Source organism: Mustela lutreola, chromosome 8, assembly GCF_030435805.1.
Source record: "Mustela lutreola isolate mMusLut2 chromosome 8, mMusLut2.pri, whole genome shotgun sequence".
NCBI classification, from domain to species: Eukaryota; Metazoa; Chordata; class Mammalia; order Carnivora; family Mustelidae; genus Mustela; species Mustela lutreola.
In genome coordinates this window covers 82,372,695-82,399,397 of record NC_081297.1, presented here as the reverse complement: position 1 = coordinate 82,399,397, position 26,703 = coordinate 82,372,695, and the positions used below count along the sequence as shown (strand labels likewise).

The following is a 26,703-nucleotide window of genomic DNA, read 5'->3' as shown; positions in this document are numbered from 1 at the left end:
CAAAAATGTAAATTGCCTGACAGTAACTAATGCTGACAAGTTGTAGATTGGTGGAAATTCTAATTTGCTGCTGGTGGGAGTATAAATTCATACAACTGTGGCTTTGTGGTCCTGACTTGGCAATAGCTAGCAAGTTGAAGATGCCTATATCTTATGATCCAATAATTCCAATTTCTAGGAATGTGCCATAAAGTGCCTTTGAAATACGTGTATGGGGAGCCATGAGAAATAATGTCCTTTGCAACACTTTGTAATTGCAAAAGAAAAAAAAAAAATCAGTTTTGAAAATAACCTAAATTTTCATCTACAGGAGAATAAATAAATTGTTATGTATTTCTGTAAGGAAATACAGTATAACAAAAGTGAATGAATGGTATCCATGTACTATTATAAATGAATCCCAAAAACAATGTTGAGCAAAAATGATGTTATGCTGCCATTTATATAAAATTTGAAATATAAAACACAAGTAATTATTGTTTATGGTTATATACATATAAGAAAGCATAAAAACACTCAAAGGTGTGGTAAGTGCCAGATTCAGGAGAGTGAGTAACAGAAGGAGGGTGGGGTAGGTGAATAGGACTAAGAAAGAAACAAGTATTGTAATATTTTCTTTCTTAAAAAAATAAAACACTTCTGACAAAATATTAAAATGACAAACCTGGGTATAAGTAGGTGGTTGTCTTCTTATTCTCTACATCTTATTATATATTTGGAAGTTTTCATAATTTAAAAATAATCATAGAATTGCCTAGGGCTGCTTGTACTTATTCAAGCCCCCACAAAAATGACAATAAGGAGCAAAACCAAAGGTTTTTGGAAATGGCTACAGATTGATAGAACTAGGATTCTACCCACACTTGTTTCATCCCAAAGCTGATGCCTGTCCTGTGATTTCAGAACCCCCTCACCTTGCCTTTTCTGATCCTCCCTGAATGGGGTTAATCACGGACTCCATTGTGCTATCTTCTTCAGGGCAGGACCTTAGTACCTGTTTTTTTTTTTTTTTCTTTTTTTCTTTTTTTTAAGATTTTATTTATTTATTTGTCAGAGAGAGAGAGCAAGAGTGAGCACAGGCAGAGTGGCAGGCAGAGTCAGAGGGAGAAGCAGGCTCCCTGCGGAGCAAGGAGCCCGATGTGGGACTCAATTCCAGGATGCTGGGATCATGACCTGAGCCGAAGGCAGCTGCTTAACCAACTGAGCCACCCAGGTGTCCCAGTACCTGGTTTTTTAAACTGTACGGTAGTTGGCTGTCTGTGTGTCCTCTCCCAGACACTCAGCTCCTGGGGCCACTGTACCTAGCATATGGAAAGACCAATGGAGACAGGAAAAGATGTGGAAACTCTACGGGCATCTGGGTGGCTCAGTTGGTTAGGAATCCAACTCTTAGCTTCAGCTCAGGTCATGATCTTGGGGGTGGTGAGATGGAGGCCCTACGCCCACTCGATGCTCAGTGGGGAGTCTGCTTCAGATTCTCTCTCTCTCCCTCTCCCTCTGCCCCTCCCCACTGCCTCTATCAACGCAAATTTTTTAAAAGTCTTAAGTATTCTTTCTCATATAGGCTTCTGTTTCTGTTCTTAATCAAGCACCTCACTCACTCTCGTAGTGATTAATCAGAGACTAATTGCCAATGAATTCAATAAATACCTACATTTGCAAAATTATCCATTTTCAAAGAAGGTAAAAGAAACAAAAATTGTGTTCTAGCATTTCCCACAAGTCAACAGGAGGGATAGAATTGCTACATATTTGTGGGGAAAATAAACAACCTGTACTTCATTTGTTTCACTTTGGGATTTTTCAAGTCCTCAGAAGGGAAAGGAATCCTGTAAATGTGGATTTTTGCCTCGTCCTGTAGTATAGTTATTAGTTATAGGCTGGATCTTATTACTCAGGCATAATTAAGCAGGTTCTCAAATTAGGTCTCACTTTATAATAATTGCAGAGATAATTCTACATGAATAACCTGGATTCATGTATCTGAAATAGTGCAATAAGTAAACATTTGTGAAATAGTACAGCACATAGAAATTATACAGTAAATCAATATAAATTCAATTATATAACACAGGAACGAGAGTGTAAATGAGAGAACCATCCTGTTCAACCGTTGAAAAATATTATCAAGTGGCTTTTCTAATTGAGAGCACTTTTTAAAAGAAAAAAAATACCAGGCTATAATGTAACATTAAGTAATACATAGTAATATTACTTCTCCTTTGAAAAGTGTTTTGTCCTTTTCAAAATGAAGAGGTCAGTGTCCCCAAGCAGCCTGCAGCCTCTCTAACATTTCTCCTGTTCCCTTCCATGGCAACATGGGTTAGCGAGACACTGAGCTTTTTGTGATGTGTGTGAGGACAGGGAGAAGGGGAGCGAGGCCTCAGGGAGGTCTCGAGGTGGAAAAATTTGTGACGCACTAGAGTCAGTCACTGAATGCAAATAATTTATCGAGGCTTCTATAACACAATAGTTACGGTTCCCCTGGGTTCATTTTTAAACATTCTATTTGGTCTCAGAGCCCTTAACTCAGATCGAAACGCTTTAACAGGCATCCCAAACTACTTGTTCACGAGAAGATTATGAGGCGAAGCCAACCTGTGTGGGTTTGCTCCTTCTGCCTCAGAATCTGACGAGCTGACTGCATGCGAGAAACGCCTCACCCTCCTGAACATGTAACATGTGAACTGAAACGGCTGGGTTCTGCAGCTCCACGCGGTCCTGGAGGCATTACTTATCACTGATTATACTGTCTTCACCTCACAGGGACCTGGTTTGCTCGCTAGCCCTAGCGGCCTTGGACTCCCGCCTTTCCCTGAGGTAGAGGTGGCCGTCCTCCATTCTCCCTCAGGGAGCAGCGCACTCCGCCCTCGAGCAGAAAGGACGAGCCCTGAAATGCTATTATTTCCTTATCTCGGAAAAGGCCTCCTCACTTCCTAGCCTTCCCTGCACAGCTAAAGTGAGATAAGACTCAGCCTGAGCCTAATGGCCTGATACGTGAGCCACACCTGATCCTTTAGAAGGAAGCTTCGAGGTTACTTTGTTTCCCTAGTTGAAAAGCCAAAATTCTTCCCCTAGTCAGGGTATAGTTAACACAGTAGCAGGTCCCCCTCTTTCCTTGTCACCTATCATTGTCTTCCACACAAGAGAGGGCTTCTTTGGTAATAACCTATCTTAAAGGGTTTTTTAATGGCTCATTATAATGAATGCTGAATCAAACACTTCCAAAGCAACAGCTGAGTGGGATGCCAGGCAAACAACATCCTAGATGTTTCTTGTGGCCTCTCCCAGTCAGGGTGGAGCATTGCTCCTTTCTGCAAGGACAGAAGCAGGCTCCGACAGAACTTCAACAGCAGTACCTGAGTATGGGGTCTGTGAGCAAACCCTTTGCTTTCTGGTGTCCACTCACGGACTGGCCTTTTGCTGGCACCCAGGAAACACAGCGACACTGAAACACACTCCAGGATGTCAGGCAGGGGTCATCTCTGGAGTACCCACTTTAACTATGCTCAAAGATCAGCCCGGAGACACTGCGGGGTGTCCCCGGAACAAGGGCCATACCCTGCATGTGCTCCTCATTCCAGGCCTCGGACTGGATCGGTGGTTCTAGCCTCCTCTCCTCTTTCTCTCTGGGATAGTCTGGGCTGTGTGGCCCTTGATAAAGGAAAGCAGAGCCCCATTCGGATGTCTACTTGGACAAACAGGATCTTATAGGAAGGCGTGCTGAAGCGGGGAGATCCACCAAGGAGACGCAGGCTCCCAGGCTGTTACATCATGAGACCCAGGTGGGAACACCTCCAGAGTTTCATTCTCACCCATTCTGTAGAACGACAATGGGTCATCTGGTCACTTTCAGAACCATCGTCAAAAATGAGAACAACAGCCGCACAGTATAAAGACCTGAGAGGTGACTTCCCTTGAGTTCTAGAAACACCAAAGCCTGAGTTCACTGCCCATCAGAGGCCGGTGGCCACCGCACAGCTGACCACCCTCACCTCCTTGCCTCAGAAGCCAAGGTATCATTTAGCTAGATGCTGACAGCAAGTCACTCCCAGCACAGAAAAGAAAGGCAGAGATTTGCTGAACAGTGGTTCCTAAGCCTTAAAGAGCTAAGATAGCAAAGAAATGCCCAAACTAGCCGAAGAATTGTAGTCACTAGCTGAATCTACTACACTTGATTTTGACAGAAATCTGACAGAAGCAGCACTCTGTAAATGCAGTAAAAACCACCTCCTCCATGCATCTCGCTACTGGCTTGAGCACAGAGCCCTACCACCCAGCGGCACCATCGTGTATCAGTTCACTTGTTACAAACATTCAGACAGGGGCAGCCAGGGTGGCTCAGTGGGTGAAGCATCAGCCTTTGGCCCAGGTCATGATCTCAGGGTCCTGGGATCAAGTCCTATATCAGGCTCCCTGCTCAGTGGAGAGTCTGCTTCTTCCTCTCCCTCTGCCCTTCCCCCTCTACTCATGCTCTGTCTTTTGCTTTCTCACTCAAATAAATAAATAAATAATATCTTGAAAGAAAGAAAGAAAGAAAGGGAACATGCAGACTTCCGACTGTTCCAGGAACAATGGAAGCCATAGGGACTTCAGGAATAAACTGCGAAAGGAGATTAAGAGGTGGTTGTACCAACTTATATCCCTCACTGAAAGGGCTATGGACGGAGCTGCGTCCTCCCTGAATTCCTAGGTTTAAGCTCTAACCCCCAAGATGACTAAATTTGGAGACAGGGCTTCTCGGAAGTAATTATGGTTAAGTGAGGTCAGAAGAGTGAGGTCCTTATCTGACAGGACTGGTGGTCTTATAAGGGGGAAGAGAGACCCTACTCTGTCTCCAAGCAAGGCAAAGAAGGAAGCCCATGGCAGCACAGGGTAAGAGAGCAGCTGTCTGCAAGCCAGGAAGAGAGACCAGAACAGAACTTGCTAGAGCAGACTAAGACTCAAAGGAAAATGCATTTTCGTTATTGTCATACACGTAGGTGTACACAAAGGAATTTTAAAATTAACCAGGGGGATCCACTGAGCTACCTCACTGGGGCATCTGACAGATACTCTTGCCAAGTTTTCTCTCAGTACACTGAGATGTGAGGCGGCATCCGAAGAATCTCAGAGGATAAGCCTCTAAAATAGGCTTTTACACAGTTTAAGCTATAAACACTGTTACCAACATCCACTTTTCAAAAACAAAATTCACGTTCGCCTTGCGAACTCGTTGTCATAAACCTGCACCTGGATATTCATGGCAAGAAACAACCAGAGTTAAACTATGACATCATGAGGTCCCATCCAGCTCTAGACTGATGGGCCCTTTCTGATCAGCATTTCTCTAGTTTGCAGTGAAATGATAACTAATTAAAGTTTAATGACGAGATTCCATTCCTGCCCTACAGCAACACAGAAATACACACACTGGGCTCCTCACGGGGCCTCCTGTGGATCCTTTCACGTGGATGCTAACTCTTCGGGGGTGAGGAGAGGGTAGAGAACACCAGTAAAGGACCCAGGTTAAAGAATGCCCTTAATACAAATGTCACAGACAAGGCTAACGGCAAGAAAAGGACTAGAAAACAGCCATATCATCAGAACAAATTCGAAGTGGATATCATATTGGCAAACTATGAAACTCTTATGCTAAATTAGGAAATCTATACCATTGCTTCCTTTGTAGAAGGAAGACGTTGGCATTCAGCCTCGTCAATTTATTCTACTTAGACATATGCGAAATAAGTCAAATGACTTCTTTTTCCTTTTTTTTTTTTTTAACCTGTAGTCATTTTAGAAGAGGAAATATAACATCTCAGTAATGCTACATTAGTGTATTCTGGATATTTCTGGAACCCCAGAGCCCGAAATGAGGTGATAACACATTCTTTATTATTCCCTAGTAGTTCTTTAAAATGTTATCAATAAACTTAAATCTGTCTGTATTGCAAAACGCAACTATAGGTCATTCCTTAAATGATAGTTTAAAAAATGGGTTTTCTCAGGGTGCCTGGGTGGTTCAGTCGGTTAAGTGTCTGCCTTCAGCTCAGGTCATGATCCCAGGCTCCTGGGATCCAGCCCTGCATTGAGCCCCACAAGCAGGGAGGCTGCTCCTCCCTCTCCCATTGTCCACCACACACCCCTGCTTGCATGTACGTGTGTGCTCTCTCTCTGTCAAATAAATAAATAAAATCTTTTTTAAAAATGGGGTTTCGTAAGTTCAAACAGAAGCAAAGATAATGGGAAGTATGGAATAGATGGGATTCAACTCAAAGCTGATCAGGCACCCATCATGTGTCGGGGGATACACAAGAGTTCCTTGGACATACAGTGTACTTAAAGAGAATAAATAGCTTTCTGTTTCATTTGATTACCCCCAAATTCTATGCACTAGTATTTCTACCATAAAAAAATAAAACCAAATGATGATTGATATCTCAAAAGTTTCCAGAGATTAACTTTCTGCGTTGAATATATTCTCATGACAGAACTGAAAAATATTAGGACCCAGCATGTTTCCTCCTTATTTTAAAAAGAGAAAGAAGATCCAGGGATAATTTCCACATTAAACAAGCCCTTCCTTGGCCCTTAGCAAGTGTGGCTTAGTATCGGGCTAGCAGCAGAGGTGAAAATACATTTCTCCTAATGAGACTGTCCAATCTTAAGCTTTCTTATTCTTTATTCTAATATTCTTTCAGGAAACAAATCACCAAATTCTCAAATAATCCCCTTTATTTTCATACACTGATTATAATTAATCTCTTTTGCCAAATTAATTCAGTTATATTCCATTTTTACACTTACTCGGAGAAATTCATGTACCAAAAGATAATTTTCCTACCATTATTTATCTTATATACTCAGTGGGGACTGAGTTAGGCCATATAATTACCACTCCTCAGTTTCTAAAAACTTGTGACAGTTGCTATAATAAAAATTATTTCCCAGTAGTGCCAGAGATATAATATTAGGTTTTGGAAGCACATCAAAATCCCAATATGAAAAATAATGTGTTACTATGTAATGTATTCCTAAAAACATAATTTGAAGTTAACTTTTTCAAATATCAATACATCTATATGGAAAACTGACACCGCTTTGGCTTCTTGACTTTTTTATTCAAAGTCCAAATGCCAAACCTTCCTCACTTCGAGCTTCTCCTATAACCATGATCAAATCTTGTACCCAAATCATCATGTCTTACTTAGTTTTTCTAGTTATAAATAGTGGATGATAATATCTGTTCCTTACTTGCTACATGTCATATATCTCCTTGTGCATTTCAGGATATAGTCTGTTTTAAAATAAATAACCACCCAATTTTCCCTTCCATTAAGCCAAGGTTAAAAATAGATTTTAAAATCTGAATACACCTGCATTTTGAATTCCTTAGAGTAAGTTAACATACGAAAACTGTTATTGAAATTCTTGACAAGACTCTTAATCATTACAGATTCATACGATGAATTTTATGAATGACATTAAGGAAAGCAAATATTCTTCCTTTCCTTTGAAGCCCTTTCCTTAAACTTTCTAATGTGATTAATGTGGTGTACATCTCAGGGTTTTTATTCTCGTTGAGTGCGATATGGGAGCAATGGAGAAACTTATGAGGAAAGCTGAAAACCACAATAAGGCAAATTTCTGCTTTCCATGGGAATATTCCCTACCAGGGCCAAGAGACTAGCATGCATCCCCATCAGGGATGAGAAGCAAGAGTTTGCTCTGAAATTGACTTCAGAGTAGAGATGCCAAAGAAAATAAATCACTGTAGGTGAAATACTTTGAAAGGTAATGGGTTTTAAAAATATTTGTGCAGGTTAAATTTTTTAATTGGAAGTATTCATTACTGTCAGATGTGATGAGGGCACATGCCCATCAGGATCTCTAGAGATCTCCTTCTCCTGGTATAAGACTCATTATTTTTAGACCAATCCCTAGAACAGCAGACACCCCCAACAAATGTTAGTACATGAAGAAAAATAAGCCAAAGTTCAAACATGTTACACTTTACCTAAGCCAAGACTGTATTCTATAGAGCAAGAATTATGTAAAAGCCTCAATGTTCTTAGATTCCTTCAGTCCATACACGTTTTTCATCAGTAAGAATTATGATGAGCAAACTTATTTGCCTATTTGACCCAAGTACTCAAACCATGAATAGAATAAAATGCAAAACAGACTTTTATTTCCTAGGCTGCCCTGCCCTGAGCCAAGTTCATCCTCAAAGACTCTGTTTCACTTTGTATTGCCATTGTGGTGTGACCTACAACCCTCAAACCATTTATAAAGAATTCTGAGAGAAGAATGGCACTTTTACAGGTTACCAAGTCTCTACAGTGACTCCATTCCATTTTTTTTCTTTCCTTTACAGGAATCTTTTGTAACTGAAGTAAAAAGCCTTCAGTCATCTCTCTGATGGAGGATGAGGGAAATCACATCTATGGATAGACAGGAAATAACCTATTTGTTTTCCTAAAATTCCACTAGACATAAATCTCTGATCATAGATGATCAAGGACTTCTCCAGTTTGTAACCAGAAATTCACTGAATAGTCATCAAGTCACCCAGACATTGGTCAGTAAGTCACCTAAGTGGCTTTGTCCACCTACCCAGATTCTATGATGAGAACAGTGATTTCCAAATCCCAAAGTAATGGGATAATAACCTTTGTAAAGTGAAGGAAGTACTATATGTTAAGAGGCAACCAGTACAAAAAGAAAGAGAAGAGTGAAGCATTAAACATGTTGATGGACTGGGGGCACAGTCTGGGACCTCTGCTTATTCAAATTCAGCCTAAATGACTTAAGTGGATTTTGACTTTGTCTCAGCCCCTGGGACTGACCTGTACTGCTTTGATATAGCAGATCTAAACAGGGCAAATATTTCAGTATTCTCTAGAGAATATCCCAGACCACAGTCACTCCATATCCCTGAGGGAAATGACCCTGAGGAGGTCCCTTTCCTCCAAGTTCATTGTTGTAAGTCTCCAGAGAGGTCCAGAAAGTACTGGACTAATCGAATACCGTTAAGACTGCTAAGAGTAATTTGGCTATGAACAGAGAAAGTTGAGACGTTGAACTGGTATCACCTTCAGAGTTCAACTAGTCTAGGACATGTAAGTGAGTCTGAAATAACTATTCCACAAGATTAGAGATAAAATAGAGCTGCCTCTAATTTGAAGAGTGATTTCCACTCCCAGTGATTGCTACTCTGCTAATAAAAAGAGCTAATTCACTGAATGCTCTAAGCCAGCACTGCTCTAAGTATGAGAACATGTATTGATTTGTTTAATTTTCACGACACCCTAAGAGGTAGGACTTATTACCATTCTGATTTCATCAACGAAGAAATGGAAACTTAGGTTATAAGTAACCTGCCCAAAGTTATTCAGCAAATAATGTCTAGCCTGTGGCTCAGTACCAGGCTTCCGTATATTCTCGTCCAGCTGCCCTGTCTCTTACTTCCCTGAAAGTCTGGAAGAGTGCCTGTGACCAAACACAGAAGGCGAGATGCAGACGACAAGCACGGGGTCTGTGGCCCAGCTGGGAGGAGAGATTTCCTCGCCCAGCTTGAGATCCTTCTCACCAGTCTCCACTAACTGCTTTTTTTCTCCAGAAAGTCTCTGTTGAAAGAAAAACAGATTTACAGATAGCATGAGGGCCACACAGCACAGGCAAGCTTCAGATGGATCCTAGTTTATAAACTGGGTTTTCAAAACTGGAAAGAACAGACAGCTGGCTGTCTACAATGCTCTTTGCATCACACCCAGGGAGCTTCCAAGGCAATTAGGAGCACGTGATGCTCCCAACAGGCGCTTGTGAAATTTCAGAATCGCTCAGTTTGTGAAATTTCAGAGTGGCACGATCCGCTCTGTATGTGGATGTGGATCCACTCTGTATGTATGGGACTTAGACATCAAGATGCATTTTTCCTATCAAAAAAGTGCTTTTCTGGTCCCGGACTTTTTAAAGTTGACATAAGGAAAGGATAGAAGACACACCTGTAAGTGATATTCAAAACCACTGAACGAAGGACTCTTATTCCTTTGTTTCAACTTGCCTGGTCTTACAGAAAGACTCCCCCCACCGCCCCCTCCACCGTTGAGTATCTTGACAGTCATTTAGGTGACTAAAATACCCAGTATATCTTAGTGAAAAGCTATTTTTAAAATTACTTGATTTAGAAAACTCCAATCATGATAATTTCATGGGAATTCTTAGTACACAAATTAAAAGTTTTAAATTACTCCGCAAGAATTTGTGAGTTCAAATAATCTTAATGAGAAAATACCTGCATCGATGCATATTTATCAGGTGCTTTTAACATCTGTCCCTGATACAAAATTATTTTGAGGGTAGTTTTATGAGTTATACCTCCTGTGGTCAGTAACAGCAGTCATGACACAGTCATGACACAGGAGCCATAAGTAGCCATTCTAGTGTCCCCTCGGCTCTGCCACTTTTAATGTCAGGCCTTGAGAATGTCATTGAATTTCTCCTAGCCTGCTCCCTCTCCCCCCACCGTGCCAAGAGGGTCCCAGTTCCCACCTCCAAGCGTAGTTTCACGGATCAAATAAAATAAAAAATTGTGAACTAAATGCACATGAAAGAGACTGTAGTCAGCCTTAAGGCACTAAAACAGACTTAAAATTACAAACTGAATGGGGACGGCAGTGCGGCTCGGTGAGGCAGACGCAGGTGTAGTTTGCTGCAAGAAGGAATCCGTTTGGCTGATTGGTCAACTTGGTCAGTTCACGACCCTGGACGAGTCCGCTCTCAGTTTTCTCTTCTGAGAAATGAAACAATACTAACCAGCCCCTAAGGATGATGTGGGGATTAGAAATAATAAATGTAAGGCCTCTATCAGGACAGGCAACATGAGGTGTCCAGTAAATGGCACCCATTTCACATCAAAGAAGCCATTTAATGAAGCCAAGTACGCTGTGTGTTTCAACACTCACAACAGCTGACCAGTGTTCGCCTAGAACAGAACATCCATTAGCAGAGCCCCAAATACCCTCCTGCCATAGCCAGCCCCTGCCTTCATGCCACTTCAGACTCCAGCAGATTAAGGCTGTGCTTGCTGTAGTCACATTTCCTGCTTTAAAACATTATAAAACTTACTAATGAAATTTCAAATGTAAAAAAATCAAATTAACACCACCCAACGTGGCAACCCCAAACGCAGGCTTTTTCCTAACCTTGTACTCCGTGAACTTCCTTCACTGTTTGTTACTGATCTGGAGACAAGGGTGGGGTCCGGGGACCAGGGTAAGGACAAAGACAAAGTGAATCCGCTGCTGTTACCCAGAACGTTGAATTTGACCACAATAAGCCGCGTCTGGCTCGCCTCTCCAGCTCCAGAGCGCTAGAGGCAGGCCCGTGAGAGGCGCGGAGAGCTACAAGCTGGAGAGGGGCTGGAGTCCCCCCGCGCCCAGCCCTGCCCCCGGGCCGGCACCGTCACCAAGCAGAGCGCGAGTTAGAGGAGTGGAGCTGGGGAAGGGCGCATGCAGTTGGGTTAGTCTGGACTCGACCATGCGGCCGTGCGTTCCTGCTTGGCACACGCGCTTAGGCAAAACAGACTTGATGCTTACAATGATCCCAGCCCAAAATGGAGTGTCTCTGACTAGCAGGGAGGAGCTGATGCTCGCCATGAGAAAGCCCACCACGGTCACGGCGATGCCCAGGGCCAGCTGCAGCAGCGCGAGCAGCAGCGGGAACCGGCAGCCGCAGCACGTCCGGGCCTCCTCCTCCCCGCACTGCTTGGGGGCCCCTTTGCCCGTCTTCGGCCCCATGTCGTCGGGCCCGGCGGCGTCCGCGGCCGGCCCCCCCTGCCTGTGCTGGCCGCGGGGCTGCTTGTCCTTGCCCATGGCCGCTGCGTGGGTGGGTGGGTGGATGCGTGTGCCGCGCGCTGGGCCCCGGAGCGCGGCGCTGGGCGGGCTGAGCCTGCCCTGGTATTCGAATTACGGAGGCTGAACAAATATGGAAAACATTTGGAGCCGACTCGCCGGGCCTCCAAAGGCCACAGGGAGCCCGCAGCAGAGGGGGAGTCGAGGGGGGTCGCCAACTGCCAACGCGCCGGGACGCAGCGCCCGCTGGGCCCACCGCAGGGTTTGCTGACCCCAGCGGGAGTCAGCGCGGCGGCCTTGGCCTTCTAAATCCTGTGGGCCTTATGGACTTTAGACAGGCTACGTGTGTGTTTGTGTGTGTGTGTGTTTTCTTCACTCAAAGCCCCAGGGTTTTTTGTTTGTTTGTTTGTTTTGTTTTTGTTTTCTAAGAGGTGCAATGCAAGGTGATGAATGTTTAATCATTTGAGTTTAATTAACAGACAGTTTAGTCCAAAATAGGCATTGCTGGGTTCCAAGCTGCGAAGTCATTTCCAGAAGTTAAATTGTTCTTATTTTCCGACAAAGGAATAGGCTCTTCTTTATGAATTCTGCAATCCAGCTGACAAATAAAGGCACTTTTCCCATGGAGGTATCTGCTTTTGAAAGCACTGTTTATGAAGATGTTGGGCTAATACACTCTTCCCAGTGCACGTGTTTTTAAAAGTTCTTTCAGTTGTTTATCTGGACTTCCCAACCAGTCTTCAGTAATCTCCACATCAGTGCTGAGGGGCCTTGTAATAGCCCTTGGACATGGACAATTTAATGCAGTCCACATCAGAGAGATTTTTAAAGCACCTACCATGTGCTACAATGGGAGTTCAAGATAGATTCGGTCCCAGCCCAAAGTCACAGAACGAGTCAATAAAACCAATGATTCTTATTCCCACATATCTGTGCTCAGTAGCACTTAGGGCTCATTTCAGGAAACCACTAAGAAATGATCCCATCATTTTGGAGTATTTTATATCTACTTTGGTATGGTCACTGTAACATTCAGAAAGACATGTTTAAAAAATAAATGATGTTGTTGCCACGATGCTGGGATAAATAAAGCCTGCTCTTAGACTGCTCACTATCGCTAATTTAAAGAAAGTCTCATTCCCTGCTCTGTTTTCTTAGAATTATAAACTAATCATCATCAACTCTTTTTGCAAACTACCAGATATTAGAAAAGGCACCTTTAAAGTTATAAAATATAATATTAAGTTATAAACTTCAGTGTTTTCTTATATGTTCCTTCTGGATCAGTAAGAAAAATATAGTCCACGGAATAAACTCAGTAGCTCGAAAGCAGAATTCAAACCACACAGGCCAGGGATCCCCCTGGAAGCAGCAGCAGCAAGGCTCTCTCACAAGAGCAGCACAGGGGCTGAGGTAAGGTCATTGTCAGCTGTGGGGCAGCCATACCGCTAGGATTTCTAGTGAGAACAGACAAATAAAAGCGGCTGTTAACACCAAGGTACCTGCCCAACTTGGGCCTGACTGAGAACAACCCAAATGACCAAACTGTACATGGGTTTTCTACATAAACATGGAAAGCATCTTTAGGAAGCTGATTACACAGAAATAATTCTTTGTTGTTATGAATAATGTAGAGATCAATAACTGAGTATCTACTCTGTATCAAGTATATGCTAGGTGCTTCACACACTTGACTGTCACACCTTATAATTATAGTTTACGCTTTTAAAGATGAAAAATTAAGTGCCAGAATTATTAAGGAACCAGATTATTAGGCTACCCACCTAATTAAGATGGGGGTGAAGGGAACCAAATGTGAACTGTGGTGGATTACCTATTTTAATAATTACTTCCTATAGGCAAGTGGATTGTGTAAATTATTTGTGATTTTAAACAATTTAACAATCATAGGTGGTATTTTATCCATCAGAGAATTGGCTATTAGCCTTGCACCTAAGACTATCTGAGAACTTTACACGAATATCTTGATTCACCACCGTGATGTATATACAACAGTGGATGAAGAGCATTATTTCCATTACTCATTTTTAACTAGACACGGGCTTTATCTGCTGACCATACAATGAAACCAGTAGCAGTGGACAGGCGAATTGTAATCCTCTAGTCTGATTACAACCACCAACTTCAATTTTCAGTTTCCAGTGAAGGAAGCAGCAGTGATACAAGGAGCCTTACACATGCTCCAATTCCCAGCTGCTTGGTTGAATCTGTGCTTGAGTGGGCCTGGTCTGTAACCAGGAGGTGATGGTGATGAGAAGATGAGATGTCAACTGACATGGGGAAGTGGAAGCAAAGAAGAGGGTGAGAAAAGTTGTCAGGAGGTTAGTAATAAAGAACAATAGAGGCTAAAATGGAAGGGGAGGGTTGTTAAGATACAACAAGGAAAGCTTTTCCTTTATTTTTAAAAAGATTTTATTTATTTATTTGACAGAGATCACATATACGCAGAGAGGCAGGCAGAGAGAGAGGGGGAAGCAGGCTCCCTAGCAGAGAGCCCGATGCGGGCCTTGATCCCAGGACCCTGAGATCATGACCTGAGCCGAAGGCAGAGGCTTTAATCCACTGAGCCAACCAGGTGCCCCACTTTTCCTTTATTTAACATGTCCTTTCCACTGAGAAAAATCAGCATTTACAGCTCATCACATAGTTGAACAAAAATGAGCAGGGTTTTTTTAGTTGTTCATAAATTATAATGTCACTGTTTTATAGGTTAAGCAATAATCTCTTCAGATATTTACACTACCAGGATAAAAGGCAAAGTAGAAACCAAGTGTTTTCAGATATTCTTCTGGCTGCTCTCATAACTCAAAACTAACAAAGGGAAGAAAAAAAAAACAAAACTAACAAAGGCTATAAATTAGAATTTGAAGGAGAGTAGTTAATGTATTGAGATTATTTTGATCTTCTGAGGAAAATAACAAAATTAAGCTTAGTATCTACCTCTGCTGTGTCCCCAGTTCCACATTATTGGGAAGTATTTACACTTCAGAAGTTCAGAACTGGGAAGATGATAACTCTTTTTATAACCAGTGTCATTAACAAAAATGTCCTTAGGAGACCCCACTAGAAATAATCTTTGAACCAATGTTTTTCTGAACCCATGATCTTACGTTCGCCAAGAACAAAAAAGATTTCATAGAAAAATTATTACAGTTCCAAGGACTGTATCAAGTGTCTTTAATATGTAATTAAATATATCAAGGAGGTCAATTAGATTTGATTTAAAGAAGTATCACATACTCTACAGAGAACACTTGAAAACTCATTCGTGATACGCAGCAACACTGCCCATACGTAAAATGACTTTACAGGTATTGCTGATATTTGTGTCTGTGTGCAGGTGTGTATAAGAAATTTTTAAAACTCTCATTTTTTTTCTATTTTCCTTTTTTTCTATGTCATTAATTTTCCATGTGTCTTTGGTTCATTTTCTTGTTCATTTTCCAGAACTGACCCATTTGTGGGTTTTTTTCATGACAGTTTATATTTTTCAGGTTAAGTGTTATATGGGAAGTGTACTCTTTATGGTCAAGAGAGGGCTTATAGACGCGCCTAAGTGGCTCAGTGGGTAAAGCCTCTGCCTTTGGCTCAGGTCATGATCTCAGGGTCCTGGGATCCAGGCCCACATCGGGCTCTCTGCTCAGCAGGGAGCCTGCTTCCCCCTCTCTCTGCCTGCCTCTCTGCCTACTTGTGATCTCTCTCTCCCTCTGTGTCAAATAAATAAATAAAATCTTAAAACAAGAAAAAAAGAGAGAGGGCTTATAACTTTCTCATTCTACAGAGAATGTACAAAGATGTTAACTACCAGTCATTTCCTAATGCATTCATGTTATTTATAATGATATCAAATTTTTCCACATATAATTTTGTTCATGTAGTTTTGTCATGTAATTTTGATGTTTTCATTGTGTATGATGAAATAACTAAATTAATTTTAAATAAGAATACTGGGAGAAAAATGCATAAAAAAGCTGTGGTATATCCATACAACAGAATACTACCTGCCAATAAGAAGGAATGTATCATTCACTGTATGTTAATTATACTTCAATTAAATTTTTTTAAAAAGGATTAACTATTGATATAAGCAATCATCTGAATGAATCTCACTAACAGTGTGCTAAGAGAAAGAAAACAGACATTTATCAGTTATCTAGGTTATCTAGATAACTGTTATCTAGGTCCTACTCACATCTGTCACCATACAAAGTTATTGCAATAGTATTGACCATATTCCCTATGCCATACTTTTAATCTCTATGACTTATTTTATAACTGGAAGTTTATACCACCAATCCCCTGCACCTTTTTCACCTACTCCTCCACCCACCTCTCTTCTGGTAACCACTGTACTCAAGACTTTGTTTGTTTTGTTTTTTTTAGATTCTACATGTAAGTAAAATCATAGGGTTTTGTCTTTTCCTGACTTATAACACTTAACAGTATACCCTCTGTGTCTATCCTTGTTGTGCCAAATGGCAAGATTTTCACTCTTTTTGTTATGGTTGTTCCAAATGGCAAGCTTTCATTCTTTTTTCCACTATTATGGAGAATAAAACATACACACACACACACACATATATATGATTTTTTTTCATATATCACATCTTCTTTATCCATTCATGTATGCATGGACACTTGGGCTGCTTCCATATCTTGGCTGTTGAAAATAATGCTGCAATGAACAGGAGTTCATATATCTTTTTGAATTAGTGTTTTTGTTTTCTTGGGTAAGTATCCAATAGTGGAATTACTGGACTATATAGTATTTCTTTCTTTAATTTTTTGAGAAACTATACTGTTTTCTATTGTAGTTGCACCAATTTACATTCCCACCAAGAGCACACAAGGACTCCTTTCTCTCCACATCCTTGCCAACACTCATTTTTTGTCTTTTTGAGAACAGTCATCCTAACAGGTATAAGGTGATTCCTCATTATGGTTTTGGTATGCCTTTCCCTGATGATTAGTGATGTTGGGCATCTTTTACGGGTCTGTTGGCTATCTCTGTGTCTTCCTTGGGAAAATGTCTGTTCAGATCTTCTGCCCATTTTAAAATCAGGGTTGTTTTTTTTTTTTTTTCATATTGAGTTGTATAAGTTCTTTATATATTTTGGATAATAGAGAGTTGGATTTTTCAGTTATCTTACCAAACTCCCTTAATTTTCTCCTACCTTTCTGGCTCCTCTGTATTAATCATCTATTGCTACATAATAAATCACCCCAAAACTTAGTGGTTTGAAACAACAATAATTATCTGTTATTTCACAGTTGCTGTGGGTCTCATATTCCAGTGGGGCACAGCAGGGATGGTTTGTTTCTTCACATTATCTGGGGTCTCACTTGGAAGCCTTGAAGACTGGGGTCTGGAATCATCTCAAGTTTTGGCTGAAGCAGATGGCTCTGCTATCAAGGTGACTTACACCTCCAGCTAGCAAATTTAGTCCTCTCCATATGACCTCTCCACTCACTGGCTCTCCACTGGGCTGTTTCAGTATCCTGACAACATGGTGGACTGCTTCAACCAGAAAAAGAGAGTCCGAGATGGAGGGAATAAGGTAGAAGCTATCCTTTTCGTGACATGGCCTCAGAAGTCTGAGTAACTTAGTAACTCTTATTCACATTCTTTAGGAGAAAGTCACTAAGTCCAGCCTACACTCAAGGGAAGAAGAATTTAGATCCTTCTATTGAAAGGAAAAGTATCAAAGACATATTTTAAAAACCACGACCCTCTCCTTCTCAGCTTTCTTCATCGTACATTTCCTTCGCCAAACTCCTAGATGTTGGTGTTCTTTGTCTTCTGTCTTCTTACACTACACATTCCATGACTTCACTGCAGATCCCCAACTCTAAGAAGCCCAGACTTCTGTCCTCAGTTCTAGGTCCTACTCACATCTTCATTTGAATGTCCCAAATGTATCGCAAACTCACTCCCTCCTTGAACTCCACAGAGAATCAAGGAAGGGAAACATAAAATGTCCAGAGGCTTTAGTGGCAAGATGGCCACTGATGGCTTTTGCCAAAAGCAGCCCCGTATAGTCGTTTTAAGATTTCAGTGAGTTTAAGAGTGAATGGGAAGGGACAAAGGGGAAGAACGTGTGTAAAGAAATCCATGGGAAAGCTTCGTGGAGAAAGGAAGAGGGAAAGAAAAGCTGTAGTTAAAGGGATAATACAAAATTGAGGAAAATTTTGCCTCCTTTTTTTTTTTTTTTTTTGATAATTGATCAGATAAGTTCCTTGAGGCAGAAGAATTAGTCAGATGGAAATTCCCTGCATAGGCTGAGATAGGAGGAAAGAATGCAAGACAATAGAATGCAGTTAAGTTTCCAGGGTTGGAAAGAAGACAGCTGAGAGAATTCAGATCTTTAACCTTTTCTACAATATGTATATAATGAAGGTAGCATCAAATATTTTTCTTCTAAATGGTGTAGATTTTAGATATAGAGCCTTTTTACTCCCAGATCCTATCTCACAGCACATTTTATCACTATATCTAACTGTAGATACATTTTCATAAAACCACATCATTTTCTGAAAATTTTCTCTAAAAGAACAAAAACCTAATTGTCTGTGAATTACAAAAATAATTATGTCTGGAATTTGTATATATATTTTTATAGGTTACAAAGTTCTCTCACATATTATATATTTAAATCTAACCAAAACTCTATGAAGTCAGAGTTTCTTCAGAGTGGTTAAATGATTTGCTCAAGGCTTTGATTTTCCTTCTTACTCTAAGACCAGTGTCCTTTCAATATGTATTTTAGCTGAATGACTTGGATTTTGTTAGATTTACTGATACACAAAAAATTTGTACAAGTTTAATGTATATCTTGAGTTGAATTTTTTATTGCATACAGAAACTGCATTAGCACATTTATGTTAACATGTATGTTTGACATGTTAACATATATGTTTGACATGTTAGCATACATGTTAAGGGCTCTGCTCCCAATTCCAGTCTGTGGGTTTCTTCCTTGATACCACCAAGCAGTTCTCCAACACTGGGTATTCTACATTTCAATTCAGTTCTGACTCTATTGACCTGGAGACAGCCTTGACTCCATAGGTTAAGAGCTCAGTCCCTCTTAGACTAAGATGAGCCCAACTTTGTACCTGGGATTTTTCCAGAGTGATCCCTAGAGAAATCCCTAGAGAAAGATAATTCAGCCCACTCTCTTCTATTGCTTTAGAGCTCCTTCCACCTGAACTTTGACCCCACCCGCTGCTTCAGGGTAGTGACTGTCCGCAATGCTGTCTGACACCCCAACCGATTATAAAAGGTGCTGCTGTTTTATTTATAATCTTGTGCTATGCACCCCGTGAAGGTAACATCAAATTAAGACAGAAATTCACACTTGACTTCCCCAGTTGATTTCAAATTACTTCCCCGAAGTTACTAAATTGCCAGCACTTCAAAAACAATGTCTTGGTAATCCAATATTAAGCTAGCTTAGTTAAATTATAACAGAAAAAGTTTCCATTTCTCAAATGTTATACCCCCTAAAAGATTACACGTGATATGACGGATGACACTGTTTTTGATGGCCTACAATCCCTTTAGTGTTGAAGGATGACCCTTCACCCACCTCAACATGGTCTTGGGAGACTGCTGCCCACACCATGACCAGAGAAATTGCCCTTTGGCCTGGGTCTGGCCACTCACAGGATCCCTGGTCCTACCCTGGGTTTAAGGGTCGGGTACATGAAGGAGAAGCCAAGGCAGAATGAGTAAGAATCCTTCCATGAAGCATGAGGTAAGGATGCTGGAATAGGATGCAATCCTCTCTCTCTCTCTCTCTTTTTTTTTTTTTTTTTTTTTTTTTGAAATGAAGTCTGCCAATTGTAAGGTTTCTTTCCCATAACTTGGAGAGAGTCTTTCTACAGCAGGTGAGAATACGCTCAAGGAGCAGAGAGAAACAGAGGTGAGAGAGAGAGTCTGACAACATTATTTCAGCCTCAGAAAACAGCTCTGCCTGAAGCAAGCTCCTTGAGTTTTCAAGTCAGCACCATACCATCATTCTTGGCACACACAAGGTGCTCAATCAAAATTTGCTGAATGGTTAAATAAATGAACAAGTCAAAAGATATTCCTTTTAAGTGAGTTATTTCTATCCCCTGAAACTGGAAGCTACCATAACTAATGTGTCCCTAGGTGAATCTCAGCACTGCCCACAAGCACCCCCATCTCTGCAGCAACAGACCAGCAGTCGCAGAAGAAAAACAGAGAGAAATGACAAGTGTGGGGTGAGTTCATTTCCAGAAAGACAGGAATGTTAAAATAACACGTTTCTTTTTTCTGTCAAACTGTGTAGAAAAATACGAAGCCATTATAGGGTAGGAGAGACGTTTTAGAAGGTGTCTATTTACAACACTTTAGCAATACGGCACGTGGGGAAATGCCAATTGCTATTTTATAATCTACACCACCACTCACTCAGGTGTATTTGTATGAATAAAGCATCGTGCTCAATTAGTTAATTATACCTGAAACTTTTGTTGCTCTTTTATGAGCCTAAATCATAAAATTAAGTAGTTAACAGACACTTGCCCTGAGCCAAGAATGTAGGTCAGAATCACCCACCGAGTATTTAAGATGTGTTATTGTTTTTTTCCCTACATGCCTGATTTCATTATATTTGGGATGCAGTCTAGGCATTGAGTACATCTCGGATGTACCCTCCTGCTTAAGTCTCGCTCTACACACCTGCCCAGGACACACCCCAGCCAAGCTCAACACTCTGGCCATCTCCTAATGCAATTCCCTTCCCAAAGTCTAACTGTTTAACTATACTGTTTTCATTCTTCTTGGTGCCTCTTTCTCAGTCACGAGCTGCCTTTACAACATTCCTTCCTGCATTCATTCACTAAACATATACTGAGTGCTTAGTATTGCTATATAACCCAGGGGGCACAGATGGTTAAAAGGCGGGTTCCCACCCTCAAGGAGCTCACATTCAACTGGAGGGAGCCACCTCCCAGGAAAGCGTCATAAAGTGTGACATGACTGAGAACAGGATTGCGTGTAAAGTCCAGCAAGGCACAAAGGGCCAAGTGACTCTACTACCGTGTGTCACAATCTGAGGTACACAGATTAGGTAGTTGGGAAATGTGTGGCCCAGCAGAGTGATCATTCATGCCTTGGGGTTATTTATCTATGAAGTGACTCTGGAATGTATCAGGTCGGACCTGCTGGTTCATGAACTCCTGTCACTTAGCCAATAGCTCCTTCCTTATGCCTAGTTCTTAGAGACTTTCCTTCCCAGTTTCATTTTGTTGCTCCTCTGCTCCCAGGGTGGTAAGGGTATAAGATCAGGTCAAAGTATGGTGGCAGGGGGGTGACTCACTAAACACCCAACTCTATGGTTGGGCCCTGGGGGAAAAGCCCTCTCGGAGCTCCCCTGAATACTGAAGATCCAGTTTTAGCTAGAATTCATAAACCCCATGCCTCTCAATCACCTGCAGCTTTCTTCAACATCTATCTTTTAGTCATATTTTTTGTCCAAAAGCCATCTTCAATAAACATTTAACACATCATGTAAGTGGTCAGAAAGAGCATTTTTTTTCCTTTTTATTTTTGCATTTTTTTCAGTATCAGGTATGATTCTAAAACTCATGCATAATTTTAAGTTTGGTCCCTAAAAGCCTAAACAGTCCATATTTTAAATGAAAATAATTTTATCCTCTTACACATCCTCTTTAGAGAGTGTAGGGGAAGCAACACAAGGGAATGAAAGGGAGGAGATGTGAAACATTAATCCAAGAGAGTTACTTGGGTTTTAATAACAAAACGGCCCCTAGAAAACAACTCAATCAAAATGTTAAAAGCAATCGCTTGTGGGGCAGTGGGACATGGATGATATTTTCCCCTACTTCCTACTTTTCTATTGTCCTCTAATGGACACACTACATTATAATATAACCAACCAACCAAGAAAAACAAATTAAAAAACAAAACAAAACACAAAGCCCCCTTAGTTTTCAAAAGAAACTCACTTCTGTTGTTGCACAGTCTGCCTTTCATTTTTGCTCTCTTTCTCTTTATGAGAGAAGATATTTCCATTTTACTTATTAGTATTTATAAGTCTTTCCTCTGTGGATGCCCATCTAGGAGAAAAATGAACTACACCATTAAATGTTCTACCTATTGACCACTGATGGTCTTTGGTAAGATCTACAGTTTCTACTCACTTTCAAAGTCCCAGCCATCTAGTCACTATTCTACAACATCCAAAGGCAGAGTTCACAGCCCCTGGTCACAGGTCAGATGTTCGTTCTGTAAATACCAGGTTGACTCTGTGGAAAGACCTATCTCAAGCCCACCCTCTCTTTGAAGACTTTCCTCACTCTCCATGCCGTTGAACTATTTCTTTTTTGAACTTCTAGAGCATTGTATGTATGATGTAAGTTATTATTTATATGATCCTACAGTCTGTATTTGCTTTATAGGATAACCTTCACTTGTAAAGTATCATTGTTTACCTACTGTTTGCTAGAAACTGTGTTAGCTCTAATGAATAAACAGGATGGGGGCACCTGGGTGGCTCAGTCAGCTCAGCGTCTGCCTTCAGCTGGGGTCATGATCTCAGGGTCCTGGGATCGAGCCCCACATCAGGCTCTCTGCTCAGTGAGTTGCTTCCCCCTCTCCCTCTGCCCTTCTCTCCCCTCCTCCCTGCTAGTGTTCTCTCTCAAATAAATAAATAGAATCTTAAAAAAAAAAAAGCATGAATGGGATGGATTACAGAATAGAGTATAATAAATAACAGCAATTTGTAAATATGCACAGTGCTTTGCAAATCCAGAGAGTACCTTACTCTTTGCCCATCCAGATAATTTTTTGCAGGCTCTGGAGCTGCAATCTTCCCATGTTCCACCCTCTGCCTTGACCACCACCCCCAGGAAGCTGTTACGGGCTTGTTAGAATCCAGTGCTTCCACGGGCATAGTGGTTGCCGGCAGGACAAGCTTGCTTGCTCCTCCTTTCTTCCAGTTTTCATTCATAAGTGAATGAGACAAGCCAAGTTGGGAACTGTTTCTTTGGGAAGCTCATGGCCCCCTGGTACTCTTATTTGAGGACCAGTTCCTTTATTCCAGGTGCTTCCTTCCATGTGGTCATCTTGAATATAGTACAATTTGGGATGCTGACCAGAAGCTGTGACAAGGGCCAGGATGCTAGGCCCTGCTTCGAGATCCAGCTCAGAACCACACCGCAGACTACAATGCTGTCTGGATCCAAAGTCCAGCCAGCAGCTTAACCACATTCTCTACACAGTCATATCCCTTGGGAAACTCCTGAGGAAGGGAGGCTGTGGTTTGGAGTAGATCTAAGTATTCTGAGGACCCATTTCATAATACTATCGACAACCTCCCTAACTTCTAACATGGGCCATTGGGGGTAGAGATTGGATCTTAAAATTTTTTAATAGTTATCTAAACAACAATTAGATACATAGAGGATGCTCAATTAAAAAAAAAAATCACAACTTAGTAGGATGGAGAAATTCTCTCTGGACCAGATGTTCATATATTAATTGAATGTAGTTTTAATTATAAGATGCTGCTAAGATAATACTTTTAAAAGAAAGTTCTATGATAAAAGAGATAGCTATAATATACTACGATAAAGGTAATGATTTCTGAAAGCATAAGGGTTCGAATCAGCCAGTGGTTCTGATTCCTGACTGTGTATCAGAATCACCCTCAACATTCTTTTTAAATGTCTGCGACCTAGACTTTCTTTAGAGATTCTAATTCAGGACGTGGATTATGCATATAGCATTTGTACTTTCCAAAGACTCTATAGATGATCTTGATACATGGCTAGGATTATAAACCACTGTCTCAAATTTAAAAAAAGAAAACAAAGTCCAGATACCAATTAATGCATCTGAAACAGCTCTGGTCCCTCACCTTTGTCAAAAAAAAGTTAAGCTTTTACTTAATAAACCTATAGTTCCTACAACATTTGGAACTTTTCTTGGAAGTTTCATCAGAGATGATTTAAAAACTGTTACTTAATCACTGTGTAAATCTAGCCTGTTGTTTTTATTTTGTTAAAGACTGATCACCAACTTAGGACAGAAATTTAGAGTCAGAGGTCATCAACCCATCCCTCCACTTTTGTATTGAGTTTCCCACAGTGAATGCTCAATAAACCCCTCCTTCTTGAATGAATGAATCAATGAGTGAGTGAATGATTCCACTTCCTCATTTTAACAAATGAGCCTCAGATTAGTTGTGTCACTGCCTACGCTCTCACTAAGCATTGATGGACATGTTGGGACTTAGAATCAGGTTAGCTCACTCTTCATACTCAACTCCTTCCATCCTGCCACATGCTTTCCTTTCCTTCTAAATGGCTGTCAATTGAAGAGAATGCTATTAGCTGCCTTGCAGAGTATTAAAAATAATGTACCACACCAAGTTTAAGAACAATTCTCAGAAAATAATTAACAAAAATACTTGTTGCAACAGGAACTATGTGAGTGGAAAGCCTTCCAAAGCAACTGTTTTGAAAGGGACACACTTATTTCTACATAGAGGTTCTGGCTTCTTAAAACTCAGATTCTGATTCTGTATTTCTGAATTGCACAATGTTATGCTCTACTTATAGGTGTTCCAATGAGAAGAACAAATGTGTCAAGTTTAGTTTACTTTGTATTGTCTTTCAGGCCATTATCTCACTGGACAGTTTGGCTCTGATCATCCTACAAAGCAAAAAGCAAAAACAACAAACAAACAAAAAAACAAAACCCCAAACCAAAACAAACAAAGAAAAACTAAATCTTTAATTGGTGTCTCTCTAGCTACAATCATACATTTTTATGTAAGGCTGCTAGATTACCTCCTTAACAGCCTTTTGTAAACCATCCTGTAGAACCATGAGAAATTGTGGTTTTTAGAACACATTCTGACCACACATCCTTTTTTTTCCCTAAATTTTTTATTTATATTTTTTAATTTTTCAGTGTTCCAGAATTCATTGTTTATGCACCACACCCAGTGCTCCATGCAATACGTGCCCTCCATAATACCCACCACCAGACTCACCCAATCTCCCACCTCCCTCCCCTCCAAAACCCTCAGTTTGTTTCCTCAGAGTCCGCAGTCTCTCATGGTTTGTCTCCCCCTCCAATTTCCCCCAACTCACTTCTCTTCATCTCCCCATGTCCTCCATGTCACTCCTTATGCTCCACAAGTAAGTGAAACCATATGATAATTGACTCTCTCTGATTGACTTATTTCACTCAGCATAATCTCTTCCAGTCCTGTCCATGTTGATACAAAAGTTGGGTATTCCTCCTTTCTGATGGAGGCATAGTACTCCATAGTATATATATGGACCACATGTTTATCCATTTGTCCTTTGAAGGGCATCTTGGTTCTTTCCACAGTTTGGCGACCGTGGCCATTGCTGCTATGAACATTGGGATACAAATGGTCATTCTTTTCACTACATCTGTATCTTTGGGGTAAATACCCCATAGTGCAATTGCAGGGTCATAGGGTAGCTCTATTTTTAATTTCTTAAGGAGTCTCTGAACTGTTTTCCAAAGTGGCTGCACCAACTTGCATTCCCACCAACAGAGTAAGAGGGTTCCCCTTTCTCCACATCCTCTCCAACACATGTTGTTTACTGTCTTGTTGATTTTGTCCATTCTAACTGGTATAAGGTGGTATCTCCCAGACCCCCTTTTTAAGTCACCACTGAGAAAACAATTACAACAATAAGACAGAGGAAGGTGGCTACCATTGTCACCAATCTCCTTCCAACAGTCCGAATGTCAGAGTAGGACTTTGGTCCTAAATAATTTTGTTTTACAATGTAATTTTTGCTGCTATCTTGTCTTTCAATAGAAGATCGTACAGCATTCATCCAGGTAAACAAAGAAGTGGATAAAATGAAAGTTTCCCCAACTCTATTGACAACGGTTTCTTTGGGTAAAAGGGGAAAAAAAAAAAGAGTAATAAACGCTAAGAAGAGAAAAAGATTTTCACAGAGATCACAGTCTGTGGCTGATATGACCAAAGCGATAAATAGACCTCTTCAAACAAAAGTAAAACTTGTGTGAGATTCTGTGCAGTGTAAGAAAATCATTCTGCATTCTGTGAAGCCTGTTCCTTGTCCTGTCTCTTCCCTGGGAGCACAGCCAAACTGGTGAGCATTACTGTGGCACACCTAAATGGACTGGTAGATAGTAAGGGGTTGTTTCCCCTGGGAGATGCTTGATGCTTCCCTTCCTGAGCTATACATTCTGCTACATCACTCCCACATTTATTCTTACCCTCAGTATGCTCTATTCCTGCAAACAACACCTGATCCATGTTTTAGACTGGAGCGAACTCAACTGTTGTTGAGTCCCACACCGTGTTCAGGACGCCATATGATTACAAGATGCTGCCTGATTATTGAGAAGATGAAAAGATAAAATCCCGACATCCTCTCCATGCCTCTCCAAAGATCTCAAGCACCTTTCGAGTTTTTGTGTCTCTTAAAATAATGTTTCTTTCACCCCGGAATAGATCTGACTAAAAATGCTTAGTTATTAAACTGTGAACATTAAAGCTAAATACCAGCTTGGGGGAGGGGGGTATGCTGTGCACCCAGAAAGCCCAGGGGACAGTTAAGTGAGAAAAATCAAGTTTCTTAAGTTTAGTGGCTTAGTTTTGATGTTTTTGTAGGAGGAGATTATGTGTGTGTGATGTACAACGGTGGGGCTTTTGGGGCTGGTGTGGGAGGTGAAGCAAAAAATCCCTTCCCTTGCTGTCGCCTCTGACGAGGTTCTGCAGGCACCCTAGTGTCTCAAGGTGTCGGGACACTCTGTTCGTCATGTCAAGAAAAGAAA

The 26,703-nt window shown here is 41.0% G+C and overlaps 1 protein-coding gene across 4 annotated transcripts in view; it reads right to left on the bottom strand.

Annotated features, from left to right (window-relative positions):
• The window catches only part of SSPN (sarcospan), a 114,361-nt gene that overhangs the window by 25,799 nt on the left and 61,859 nt on the right, over positions 1-26,703 (bottom strand). Inside the window, exon 1 of one of the 4 annotated variants that reach the window (XM_059185821.1) lies at positions 11,583-11,955. The exons of the other annotated variants lie outside the window; for them this stretch is intronic. Within the exon in view, the coding sequence (XP_059041804.1) occupies positions 11,583-11,858 (276 nt within the window). The 5' untranslated portion in view covers positions 11,859-11,955. Of the gene's footprint in view, positions 1-11,582; positions 11,956-26,703 lie in introns of those variants that run through there. 4 annotated transcript variants of the gene reach the window in all.